Source organism: Talpa europaea (assembly GCF_964194135.1).
Source record: "Talpa europaea genome assembly, chromosome: 4".
In the NCBI taxonomy this organism is placed as follows: domain Eukaryota; kingdom Metazoa; phylum Chordata; class Mammalia; order Eulipotyphla; family Talpidae; genus Talpa; species Talpa europaea.
In genome coordinates, this window is record NC_140070.1 from 100971412 (window position 1) to 100984597 (window position 13186).

General features: G+C 40.7%; 1 protein-coding gene across 1 annotated transcript; it reads right to left on the reverse strand.

Annotated features, from left to right (window-relative positions):
* Positions 1-4657: 4657 nt before the first annotated feature.
* On the reverse strand, positions 4658-12968 carry CD80 (CD80 molecule; the record flags this gene model as incomplete). The annotated part of the gene is made up of 3 exons (XM_084232670.1): positions 4658-4947; positions 7922-8264; positions 12894-12968. 3 exons carry the CDS (start codon positions 12966-12968, stop codon positions 4658-4660), a joined length of 708 nt encoding a protein of 235 aa, XP_084088796.1.
* Positions 12969-13186: the final 218 nt, after the last annotated feature.

Genomic DNA, 13186 nt, shown 5'->3' on the forward strand with positions numbered 1-13186 from the left:
CAGCGCTGGTTCGATCCCCAGAGGCCGGTGAGGGGCCCACATGGTGCACAGACCTCTCCTGCCGCGCCCGCTGCTCCCCTCAGCAGTGTACTTCGTCAGTTTGCCTGCTCTGCTCTCCCCTCTGGCTCTGGTGAATTCTCTCACCCTCCCGTACTTCTGACTGTACCCAGTGCTTGTATAAATAAATAAATAAATCTTTAAAAAAAAATACCCATGTGACAGATATTGAGCATAAAAAGGGAAGTGCAACCTTTTTTTTTTTTAATGATATTCTTTTTTTTTTTTAAGATTTATTTATTTATTTATACAAGCACTGGGTACAGTCAGAAGCGTGGGAGGGTGAGAGAATTCATCAGAGCCAGAGCGGGGAGCAGAGCAGGCAGAAGGACCGAAGTACACTGCTGAGGGGAACAGCAGGCAGCAGGAGAGGTCTGCGCGCCATGTGGGACCCTCCTGCGGTGGCCGGGGAGCTGCCGGGGATCGAACCGGCGCTGCAGAGGCTGCGGCCAACTTCGCAACCCTGCACTCAACTGCTGCGCCACCGGGGAGGCCCATAACCTTTTTTTTTTTTTTTTAAACTTAGCTAAGTTGTCATAGAAAGGTTCTGAACAGATACTTTAAAAGCCATTTTGTCTTTGTATCTCATTTTTATAGCTGCTATTGTTATGTATCACTGATTATTAGTTGGCTAATAAATAGCTGATGTCATTTTCTAGATGGACCTTACTTTTCCTTCACCAGCTTTGGCATCCTTCTCCCCTTCTCTCCTTTCTCTTAGCATGTTCTCTTAACACACACACACACACCCTTGTGGTAGTGCAAGGTTACAGGGGCCACTTTGCATTCATTTTCAGATAGACATTCTCACCATCTAGCCTAGAGCTTTTGGAAGGATAGACGAGCCCCAACAAAGAACTAAGGGTGGATGTGGCTTGGAGTTAGGTGGGACCATCCTGGAGGAAAGCTCTGCAAACTATCAGCTGTAGTTCCTGTCCCACAGAGGACATGGGGACACAAGGGTGGATGTGGTGAGAAGAATGCATGCGGCACTGTTCTCCGTTCCTCCTGACTAGGAGCAGCAGCTGCACCATTTATTCATCAGCCCTTTGAGGAACAGTTAGAGACAACATCTGGAGAAGGACAGGGCCACCAACTAAAAGGAATAATAGTAGCTCACCTTCTTCTGACTGCTCTGGAATGCCTTACATATAAATACCCAATATTGATTTACTTATTGTTTTTCACTTTTCTGATTGCCAAGTCTTGTAGGTAAATTGCAGACTTCTGTGACAATACATTCTTTTGTTTCTGTTTGTTATGACTTGGTTGTCTCTGTAGGCTGGCCTTTTTTCCCCTCTGTCCTTTAAATATTGTTGCTGCTGGGGTGCCTTCTGTCGGTGGTTCCTTTCTCTCACTGGCCTTTGTCTTCCTGGGCAATCTCAAATTTTGAGATCCCACTGGACTTCTAAATCTATATGTCATATTTCTGATCTCAGCTCTTAGATCCAGATTTATATTTCCAAAGTCTCACTAGATGGATGGATGCCAGCTTCTCCACCTGATTAAAACTGAACTCACTATATTCTTTCCAAAACGTACCTGCCACTTATATTCTCCACTTATTATATAGGGAATGGCAACACCATTATTTACCCAGGTAGGAGTGAAAGTTTGTCTTCGTGGTTGCTACCCAGTAGACTCCAGTGAACTTCCTATACGGTACACAGGATCTCTCTGGAATTGATTCCTTTCCCCCCAAATCTCTTGCAGCAGCTGCCTGCAGTTGCTTTTTCCCCTCAGCTCCTCCTTAGTACCCTTCATTGGCCTTGTTATCTCTGGTTTCCTGGGTTGTAATAACTACTACACATTCGGCTGCAGTAATCATTGTAAAATGAATATTGACGTACCTATCACTTAAAGACTAGGGAAATTTGTTTTTTCTTTTTCTTTAAAATACTAGAGTGGGGCCTTCCCGGTGGTGCAGCAGGTTGAGTGCCGCGCTGTCCACAGCCTCTGCAGCGTGGGTTCGATTCCCAGCCAGCCAGGGAGATTCCCATATGGCACAACAGACCTCTCCTGACTCACCTGTTGCTCCCCTCAGCAGTGTCTTTGGTCTGTCTGCCTGTTCAGCTCCCTGCTCTGTCTCTGGTGAATCCTCTCACCCTCCCGCGCCTCTGACCTGTACCCCAGTTATTGTATAAATAAATAAAAATAAATCTTTAATAAAATAAAATAATAGAGTGCATGAAGACATGGAGTGATTATCAGGGTTGACCTTCTGTAGACCAAATGAAACCCAAACTAACAACGAAGCTCTTGCTATTTTCCTGGGATAACAGCACAGGCTGATTCACAGGTTCTGACTCACTCCTGGCTTCCTCTCAGAGGTCTCTTCCCACCTACCCTCAAACCTCTCTCAGCCTCTTGAGAGGAAGTATTTTTAAGGGGAAAAGGAGAAATCATTCTCAGGAAACCACTTCTGTTCTAATGCCTCTTAGGAAACTGGAAACACCCCAGAGGGCAGTGCATAAGTTATATGCAGAGGATGTGTGCACATTTAACTCATGAGACACTACGAAGGGGGGGGTTCCCTTCCACATACATATGCCTACCAGGACTAGCAAACTTGGTTGCCCAGACTAAAAGAATCATAGACCTGATCTGCTTAATTAACAAATTCAGGTGGCTTTAGAGTAGATAGTAAAACTAAACTCACAATGCTGTGTAACATTTCTATGAACTCTACACCTAATTTGTGTTTGTTTATGCGGTCAGCCCTTGACTTCCCATAGAAGCATTATTTGCTTTTGATTCTAAATGATGCCTGTGGTTCAATTAAAGAAGTATTTACATATTAAGGCTCTCTGACCATAAAGACAGCACTAGCATCTGGCAAGATACTTGGTATGTGATAAGCACTTTGTAAAGATTGAATGAGTGAATGCATGAGTAAACAAACTTAATCAATCTCCATTAACTGTGTGAACACAGACCAAATAGGGAAAAGAGATATTCTTTTGAATTAGACTGAAAAGGGGTACTGCTCATGCCTTGTCTGAAGGAAGAATTAAGAGAAGGCATAATGGGGGGAAATGATAAAGCTGGACAGTCTAAATCATCTTTAAATTATAGTTCCATCCTTTTATTTAAAAGGCTGCATTCTGTTCCCTGTAGGTTAGCAAACCACAGTACACAGGCCAAACCTGACCTACCACTTATTTTTTAAAATAAAATTTTGTTGGAACACAGCTATGTCTTGCCTATAGCTTCTTTCAAGCAGAATTGAGTTGTTGCAAGAACCCATATGATATAGAAAGACAAAAATATTTAATATCTGGCCCTTTGATGGGAAATTCTGCCAACCCCCCCAATCCTAGAACATCATATGTACCCATATTCTGATATAAGTTATACCCAAAGTGATAAATGATTGAGGCTGTTGTTGCTAACATGTGTACCATCCCCCACCTTAGTCACAATAGTTTAAAATTGGTTAAATAATGATATATTAATAAAGTGAAAAGTAGTGCTTGATGACTAAAATATCTTTACTATATGATTCACATCCCATCTTTATATTTTTTATAATTATAAACTTTAATCATCTGTAAGTAGATTATTTAAAATCCTTCCCATCTTCATAAATTTTTTACAATACACAAAAGATGATTGAAAGAAGTGAGTTTGGACTAATAGTAAAATGATGCTATTTCATATTTGAACAAATTTTCCCAGGAAATTTTGCCTCATTACCTATTGCGAAAAATAAAGAACTCACCTCAAAGTGGAAAGATCTAGAGTAAATCATTCACTAGAATCTAAAATATTTTTTCAACTACAAGAAGAGATAAGAGTAAGACATAAGACATACCATACAGTGTATATTATACTACTCAGTTGTGTACCACTTTATGTCGACTTAATGTGTTGTGTCTTACTTTGAAACCACAAGACATACTGTTAGGAGTGGGCCTGGGGAGTGGGGAGAGGCCTGTGATTCATCAGCCACACACTTTGGACTTATATTGCAAATATCTGAGTTCTCCTGTAGTAATTGTGACAGGCTAATCATACAGAGATTTATATAAGCCCAGCTTTTTCCACTGTGTATTTTTAGATGATTTCACCTCCTGGGGTAAGAGAACGCCATACATATTCAGCCATAGTATTTGGTCAAAAATGACCTGATTTTGCAGACATTGTCTTCAAGGAATTTTTTGCTCACCTTCTTCACCAGACTTCTCTAAACCTGTAGTTTTTAAAAGTCACATTTACACACAAAAGACAATCATCTGACACTAAGGAACCATGCAGAAGGGACCCCCAGAAAAGTGCCAAAGCCCAGTGGGCAAAATTTAGTGCTTTCAACAACAACAATGCTGTTACAATCATTTCCCAAGATGACTACTTGATGCGTAGCACTTATTTGGATGTCTAATGTTTAGAAGGTTTACTAAAGAAAATAAAACTAGTCTAGTAACATTATACTTCTATACCTTCTGCAGTGACCTTAATAAATCATAATACTTTATTATCTTTTTTTTTGTTTTTCTGAAAATACTACAAAAATGCTATCAAAGTCGATGCAATTCTAAATGTATCTGGCTAAGTTATTATCTTTTTAGATTTTCTTTTAGTAGCTGCTCTCCAGGAGTAGTCACTTACTTATTTTCCAGTTGAGCTTCTGTGACACTGTAAAGTCTCCATACTTGACAAGACACACGAAGCTGTGGTTGGTCGTCACACTGAATTCCATTTCACTGTGAATACTATAGAGCTCGGTGTCAGGATCCTGGGAAAGTGTTGTGTTTGTGGCATTTAATTCTTCTCCATTTTCCCACCAGGAGAGGTGAGGCTCTGGAAAACCTCCAGAGGTTGAGCAACTTATTCTTCTAGTCTTAGAAGATGGACTTCCAAGGTCGGTTATACTGGGGACAGGGAAGTCAGCTGAAGAAAGAATAAGATATAAATCAGTACATATTTGTGTGAGCATGCATGTGTGTGTGTGTGGGGGGGCTATAGCTTTAATAACTTACATAGTTTCAATAAGAATGATAAAATGATATATAATTTGCAATTTCCCATAAGTCATTAATAGTTATGCATAATCCACATACTAACTTTGGTTTGAATTGATTATATTAATTCTTCATTACTGATGAAGGATAAGGTTAAAAAAACTGGAAAGAGTTGCCACAAGACCAGAAACCTGGCTCACACAATGCCAAGAGCTGGAGGTGGGGGTAGAAGGGATTAACATAGCCATTGACCCAGCTCTAGAAACCAAGATCCATAAGTGCCAATACCTAGGTCACAAAGTGTAAAAGCCAAGCAGGTATCAGACTGCTGTAGGGAGTGTTAGGAGCACAGACCCAAAGGTAAAGATAGGGAAAAAGGAGTCCATTGTAGAATCTCTGGTCCCTTTCAAATTCTACATAGTCTATTTAAAGTCAACAAACAAACCACTCCTCAAAGGAGTGATTCCCTTGCAAAGAGAGGGAGACTATATCAGTGCAGTCTCTGCTCTGGCACCAGGCAGCAATCCTGCCCACCTGTGACTATGCAGGTGCTACTTTTCACCAACTCTCCTCTGCAGGGCAGCAGCTTCCTGCCTGCCTGTGATCTGTAATATGCCAGGGCTTCTCTTCACTGACCTCCCTCAGCAGAGGCAGCTCTCCTCAAGGCCGCCCGCCTGCAACCATGCAGGCCTCTCTCAGCAAACCTGTCCCTTACTGGGCAGCTCTTCCTGCCTGCTTGTGTCTATGCAAGTCTCTTTTACTTTTCTGTCCCTTTTCAAATAAACCTGTTCTTTAAATAAAACTAACGTCTCTGGCTTATGGAGAAACTCGCCTGGGAAACTTGCTGTGTGCTGCTGAAAGGGGACCTCTGGTGAAACCTTTCCCAGAGTGAATCTGAGTGAGTCCTAGGCAAGTCAGGAATAATTAGGCAGCTTCACAGGCAGTGCAGGGACTTCAGGAGAGTTAAGGAAGGCTCCAGAGATAAGGGCAACAAATTCCAAGACTAATCACACACCCCAGGCCTAGGAGCAACAGGACATTCCTGGACAAGGACGATTAAGGGCTGGGACACAGAGACATAGTTCTGGGCACAGAGACATTTACGCAGTGAGTGAGACCACCGAAAACTAACCAATCACAAAGAGACTGGTGGAGCTTTAGAACAATTAGGGAAAGACCGTCTATATTTCCTGAGGCATGACTCCACTTGGCAGCCTTGCCCCTCCCTGGCCTGGTTCCACTAGTTTGGGAGTCCCACTTTATTTCTGTTCCTTTTCTCCTCAATGAGCTTTTTTCTTTGTCTAAACAAATCTGCCTTTTCGCTTGCTTGCCTGAGCATCAGTGAAGTTCCTGCTGCAGCTTCCTGAGACACCAACCCATGGTTGTCTATGACTGGGACTCAGCACTGCCCCTGCAGCCTGGGATCAGTTCCTGGCTGGGAGACTAGGCCTGAAAACTGCAATTTTGGTATCACAAGGACCCCGCTCTCTAAACCCATTAACTCCAAAAAACAACATCAATGGGGGTAAGAGGGCATTTATTAAGGAAAGCAGGTTTATATGAATAAATACTGAACATGTAAGATGTAAAGAGAAAAGCAATAGATACCATTTATTGAGCTCTTAATATTTGTTAGATCTGGACAACCCTAGAAGGTAAGCTGTAAATTATAAAAGGTCAAATATCAGTAATTGCATATGGTTTAACCTAATACAATTTCTGTTTTAGAAATAATCAAATTGGGGTTTAGAGAAATCACAATAAGAGGAAGAACTGAGATTTGAATTCATGTTTTGCTGATTTATATCAGAGACTTCTGTTCCTTTTTGATACTGAGTTATACAAAGTGACTCTTATTTATTTACTTATGCATGTATGTATTTATAATATTTTAACGAACACCTATAAACTCAATTTCCAACTTGAGAGCCAGGACACTGACTATAAGTTATGTAAATCTACTTGTATGGTCTCACAGATCTTTACCTCTACTTTCCATACCTGAGGTAACTTCTTTTACCCTAAATTTTGTTTAGCATCCCACATGCTGTGACAGATCTCTCCTGTCTCGTCGGCTGCTACTCTCAGCAGTGTATTTTGGTCAATCTGCCTGATCTGTTCCCCACTGTCTCTGGTGAATATTCTCACCTCCCACACCTCTGGCCTCTACCCCAGTTCTTGTATGCATAAAAAAAATTGGATGTTGGCCTCCCTGGTGGTGCAGGCGGTTGAGCGCAGTGCTGTGAAGCTGCCTGCAGTCTCTGCAGTGTGGCTTCAATCTCAGCTGGCTGGGGAGTTACCCACATGGTGCGGCAGACCTCTCCTGTCTCACCTGCTGCTCCCCTCAGCAGTGTATTTCAGTAAGTCTGCGTGTTCTGTTCCCTGCTCTGTCGCTGGTGAGTCTTCTCACCCTCCTCCACATCTGGCTTGTACCCCAGTTCTTGTATAAATAAATAAATCTTAAAAAAAAAAAATACTGGTCCTTCTTCAAGTTGTATGTGCTTCCTTAAAAAAAAAATTGGATGTCTATTGAAAAATATTTGTACCTGCATCGCTCTTATACCATTTAATATATTTTACTTTTACCAGAATACATAACTACATCAAGTGCAGATAACAGTATAACTACATCAAATCAAATGTATTCCCAAATGATTCTGAAGGCTCTTTAGGTCATTACAGTGTCCAGAACTTAAACTGTCCAAGTGCAAAAAATGCACATGAGTAGCTATTTTCAGGACATCTGGAGAAAGCAGTGCTAACTTACTATAAAACTAGAGACTCAGATTAACTTAAAAAATGAAGTGAGAAACATCAGTTGGTTTAATTTCCACCCAAATCAATAGGAGTATGTCTTTAAGGGTATCACAAATCTTCTAAAATAAATCAGAAATCCCACTGACCTCTGACAAATAATGTCACCTCATTCAGGTGTGCCAATTTGTAAGACGTTTTATCCTGCTTCTGAACAACACAGGTGTACGTGCCATTGTCTGACGGGCGCAGAGCCAGGATCACGATGGAGAGGTTGTTGGCGAGGGAGAAGGTGCGGTTCTTATACTTGGGCCACCACTTTACTTCTCCAGCCACGATAGTCATCACCACTTCATCTCCCTTTTGCCAGTAGATGCGAACGCTTGCCAGCTGTTCCGAGGAAATGTTGTAATTACAGGGGAGTGCTGCTTTGTCTTTCACTGTCTTGTTTACCTGGATGATGCCTAAGGAGAAGCAAATGGAACAAGATTGCTATATTTATTAAGTGCAGAGTCCTGCAGAGCTGGCAGAAATAGAACCCAAGGTGTGCATCGAGTGGCTGAGCATGATCAGAGAATTCAGTTTGATTTTGACTGTTTTGGTCCCCAGTGCTTTTTTCCCCTTCAATTTTGCAAAATGTGATTAACCAAGTAACACAGAATTTACCATCTTAACTATTTTTAAGTGTGCAGGTAATAGTGCTAAGCATATTCACACTGTTGTGAAACAAATTTCCAGAAGTTTTTCTTCTTGCACATCTAAAACTTTGTAAGCACAAACAACTCTCCTTTTCTCCTTCCCTAGGCCCTGGTAACCACCACTCAACTTTTTTTTTTCTATGAGCTGAACTACTTTGGCTACTTCATATGAGTGGAATCATATGGTATTTGTTATCCTGTGACTGATTTATTTCACTTAGCACAATGTCCTGAGGTTCATTCATGTCATGGGACATGTGAGAATTTACTCTCTTTTAAGGAATGATAATAATAGTGATGATAATGAAAAATATTCCACTGTGTATACATATATACATATACATATACGCATATATATACACATATACAGATATGTATGTATATAAATAATATAAATATATATACACACATACATACACACCCACATTTTTTTTAAGATTTATTTATTTATGCATACAAGAACTAGGGTACAGGCCAGAGGTGTGGGATGTGAGAGGATTCACCAGAGACAGAGTGGGGAACAGAACAGGCAGATTGACCAAAGTACACTGCTGAGGGGAGCAGTGGGTGTGTCAGAAGAGGTCTGCTGCACTATGTGGGTTGCTCCCTGGCCAGGGATTGAACTCATGCTGCAGTGGCTGTGGATAGCTTCATAGGTTGTGTCTTAACTGTGCCACCAGGGAGGCCCACACCTACATTTCTTAATCCTTTCATCTGTAGGCTATTTGAACCACTTCTTATGGAACCCATGATTGACAATTAGGCTGTTACAAATATGAGTGTGAAATATCTTTTCAAAACACCACTTTTTTTTTAAGATTTATTTATATATGCATACAAGAACAGGGTTTCAGGCCAGAGGTGTGGAGGGGTGAGAGGATTCACCAGAGACAGAATGGGGAGCAGAACAGGCAGGCTGAATGAAATACACTGCTGAGGGGAACAATAGGCGAGTCAGAAGAGGTCTGCTGCACCATGTGGGTAGCTCCCTGGCCTGGGATTGAACTCATGCTGCAGTGGCTGTGAATAGCTTCATAGGTCTTAACCTTCATACATCTTAACCCTGTGCACCACCAAGGAGGCCCTCAGAACACCACTTTTAATTCAAAACACCACTTTAAATTCTTTCAGAATACATACCCAATAATGGGTTTTCTGGGTCATCAAGTGTTTCTGTTTCTCATTTTCTGGGAAAATGCCATATTGTTTTCCATAGCAGTTGTACCCCAATGATTTTTAAAGGTTTTGTAAGTTATCCTTTAGAAAACTAATTTGATTGCATGAAAAGTAAATTTTGTTTCTATATAATTATGACACAACATTAAGATCAGAAAAATGGGCCAATCATTATAATGTGACCTTTTTCTTAAGGATTTTCAAATGATGTGCAGTAAATCTGAATCTTCTATTAGATCAGGGAATTTTCAGTCCTATTACTTCTTATTTTCACAACCCAACATTATACCACCCCCAAGATAAGTTAGCCCTGACCAAGATCCTAGGGTCTGGGAGGGGTGGAGGGAAGGTGTCCTAGGCAATCTTTGTCTGGATGTTCTTTGTTGAATCGCTCTCCCTATGTCTTTCATCTCTTATTTTGCCTCTTATGAGCTTTCACTTTGGAGGAGAACAAATACTATTTCATTTAATCCCCCTCATAGTGCTGTGAGATAGGTATTATGATTTTTTTTTGTTTGTTTCAGCAGTTTGTAATGATTACCGTATTTATGCATCTTCTCAGTTGTTTCTTTCTTGTATTTGCAGATACAATGATCTTTCATCCAACAACTGTTTGTAATATCAGGTATAGTGCCTGGCACTGTGGGTACAGAGATTAGAGCAAATCTTTTACCAGGACCACACTCTCTGGTAACCCTCCCTTTCCTACTTGATGGGATTTGGCTTTGTGTTCTAGGATCTTTTTGCAATCTTTATCCAGTTTCACTCTAATCATAGCCACCTTCTAGGGTGAATATCCACGTGGATGCCGTGCCATTCGCCTTCCTCCACTGCACGTGATTAATGTAGATGACCTATTTCTTCCAGTAAACTTGGACTACTTTGCCAATTTGTTCCCCTTTGTGGTGTCCTGGAACTACCTGAACTTCATTTTCTTCCAGATGGGCGTAGATAGCACATTGAACATCTGTCTCAGCTCTTTGGAATGTGGGAAGGTGCATTGAAATATCTTTTACAACTCTTGTTCTAGTCAGAAATCACAAAGGGATTGAACTTGATTCTGGCAGCTGGCACTTCAGCAATGGTGACAAAAGGGAATAGCAAGATAGATACACTAATTCCCATTTTATATATGAGGTTCAGGAAACCTAGCACAGTGTAGGTAGGCCTGAGATACCAGACACCTCTCAGTCTGCAGTCATGAGGGAAGACTAAAGGACAGAGATGGAGAAACCAACAAGACAAAAGAGGCTCATATTTTAAATAATACAATCGATCCTCCTCACAGATTCTGTATTTACAAATTCACCTACTCTCTAGAATTTTTTTTGTAATACCACAATCAGTACTTGTGACCATTTTACAGTCATTCACACACATGCACAGAGTGGCCAATGATGAGGTAAGGCAAGGAGACACCACCATCTTACTTTAGCTCTCAGAGTATAAATGTGTCCACTTGGCAATCCAGTCAATGCCACTCTTTTCACATTATCCTTCGTTATTTATTTATTTATTTATTTATTTATTTGTGGTGGTTTTGTTATTTAAAATGGCCCCCAAACATATTGCTGAGATGCTGGCTAAGGTTGTGAGGTAGCTTACAGAGAAAATATGTGTGTTAGACAAGCTTTGTTCAGGCATGGGTTATAGTGTTATAGCCCTGAGTTCAGTGTTAATGAATCAACAGTGCATATTAAATTAGGCATCTTGAAAACAGAAACACACATATTACAAATCTACATATTGATCAGTCAATGAAATGTTATCAGAGATCACAGGAAACTAACCCAATATTTCCCTGAGCAGCAGTGGTTGAGGATTCACTAAATTCAGTGTCCAAGTAACTTAGTGCTAACAACCACAGCCAACAGTGAGAATCAACTGTACTTGCATCACCCATTTAAAACATATGCGCTTTCCTGGATAAAGTAACATACTTTTTCGGATATGTGACATCCATTTCCTTAGAAATTCTTGTAGCTATGTGCTACAGATATAAAACAGACACCCCCCAGGAAGACCACTTACAGAAGACCTCCTTGACTTTCTGCCCTAGTTACTATCAACACTTCCCTGGGAAGTAAGACGTTCATTATAAAGAAAGACCTAGTCCCTGGAATTCATTTCTCTCTTTCATTTCTTCTACAGCCCCTCTTCTCCCAATTGCATGTAGTACAGCAATGCACCCAACATACTTGCATATATATGCACAGCTTCATTTAAAATGAAGAACTGTTTTTAATTATAGGAGACTCTAAGGATACATTTTATGCAAATTTGGAGGGCTGAAGACAGATTGATGTGACTTCACTGACTGATGCAGGAATAAAACCTTCCTGTCTTCCTGTCTTCCACAATCCACTCTCTTTTCACCTAACTGACTTAGAATTTGAAGCTCTCAGAATTGAATAAGATAGAAAAGAGAATCATGAGTGCATGCCCTTTGTTAATGCCTTTGTATAGAGGCCTTTTTATATATCAGGGTGGAAAGAACAGAAGTATTCCACAAACTCCATGTTAGTTGTGTGGCCTTAGGCAACCTAAGTTCTCTGAAGTCCAATCTTCTCATTGGTTATTACAAGGATAACATGACATGATATATGTGTAGCATGATCTTCAATGTCTAGGCACTCACCAAAAATGAATTTTATTTTCCTTTCTCCAAGGAAGGGAAAATTTACTAACTTTTAAGGGTGTTAATTCCATCTTTGGACTGTGTGACTTAGAAGCTTTGCTTGGCTTAGAACTGAAATCTGTTTCCCTCAAGCTTCCTTCTGCCTTACAAAACACAATTGACTCTTACATAACAAGATCTGTGTACTGGTTTTCCCATTTTTAGGCCCCAGTTCAAGGATAAATAAGCCAATACTGCTTTTCTCCACCCCAGCCCATCCTCACTACTGGCCTCTTTTGTTTTATTTTTTATTTATTTTTTATTTTTTTTTCTTTTGTTTTAAAATGCAGATTCCTTTTCTTTCCTCCATCAGAAAAGCCTCATTTATGCTCTCAATTATTTCTGCCCTTTTCAGTACCCTAAATGGATCTATAGCCTTTATGTATCTTTCTGGGGTATCTGCAATCCATGCAACAGTTGCCCTCTAGCCTGCTGTTGCTAAGAGGGCCCCATTTTAAACATTCTGCTCTTTTCCCCAATTGTATACCTTATGGATATCAATATTTCAGCATCTAAGCTCCATCTCTTTGTTAGCTCCTAGCACTCATCAACAGCACCAAAATCCCTTACCATGCCATATTTGCTGATTCGGGGTTTCAAAATTCCTGGTTGTTTTTCTGTGTTATACTTGACATAAAGCAGCATCCCTCTAAGGCCCAAGTTCTTTCATAAATGACCGCCCACTCCCTTACCCCTGGCATTGCCATGCTGTGTCTTTCTCACCCTTATCCCACCTATCCCCAGAGCCATACAGATGCCTCAGGAAAGTACATATCTAGGCCTCGGGAAGGTACATTTCTAGGCCTCTCTGTCTTTTGATGGCAGTCATGAGGCATAGCACCTCTCCAACTCACCAGACATTC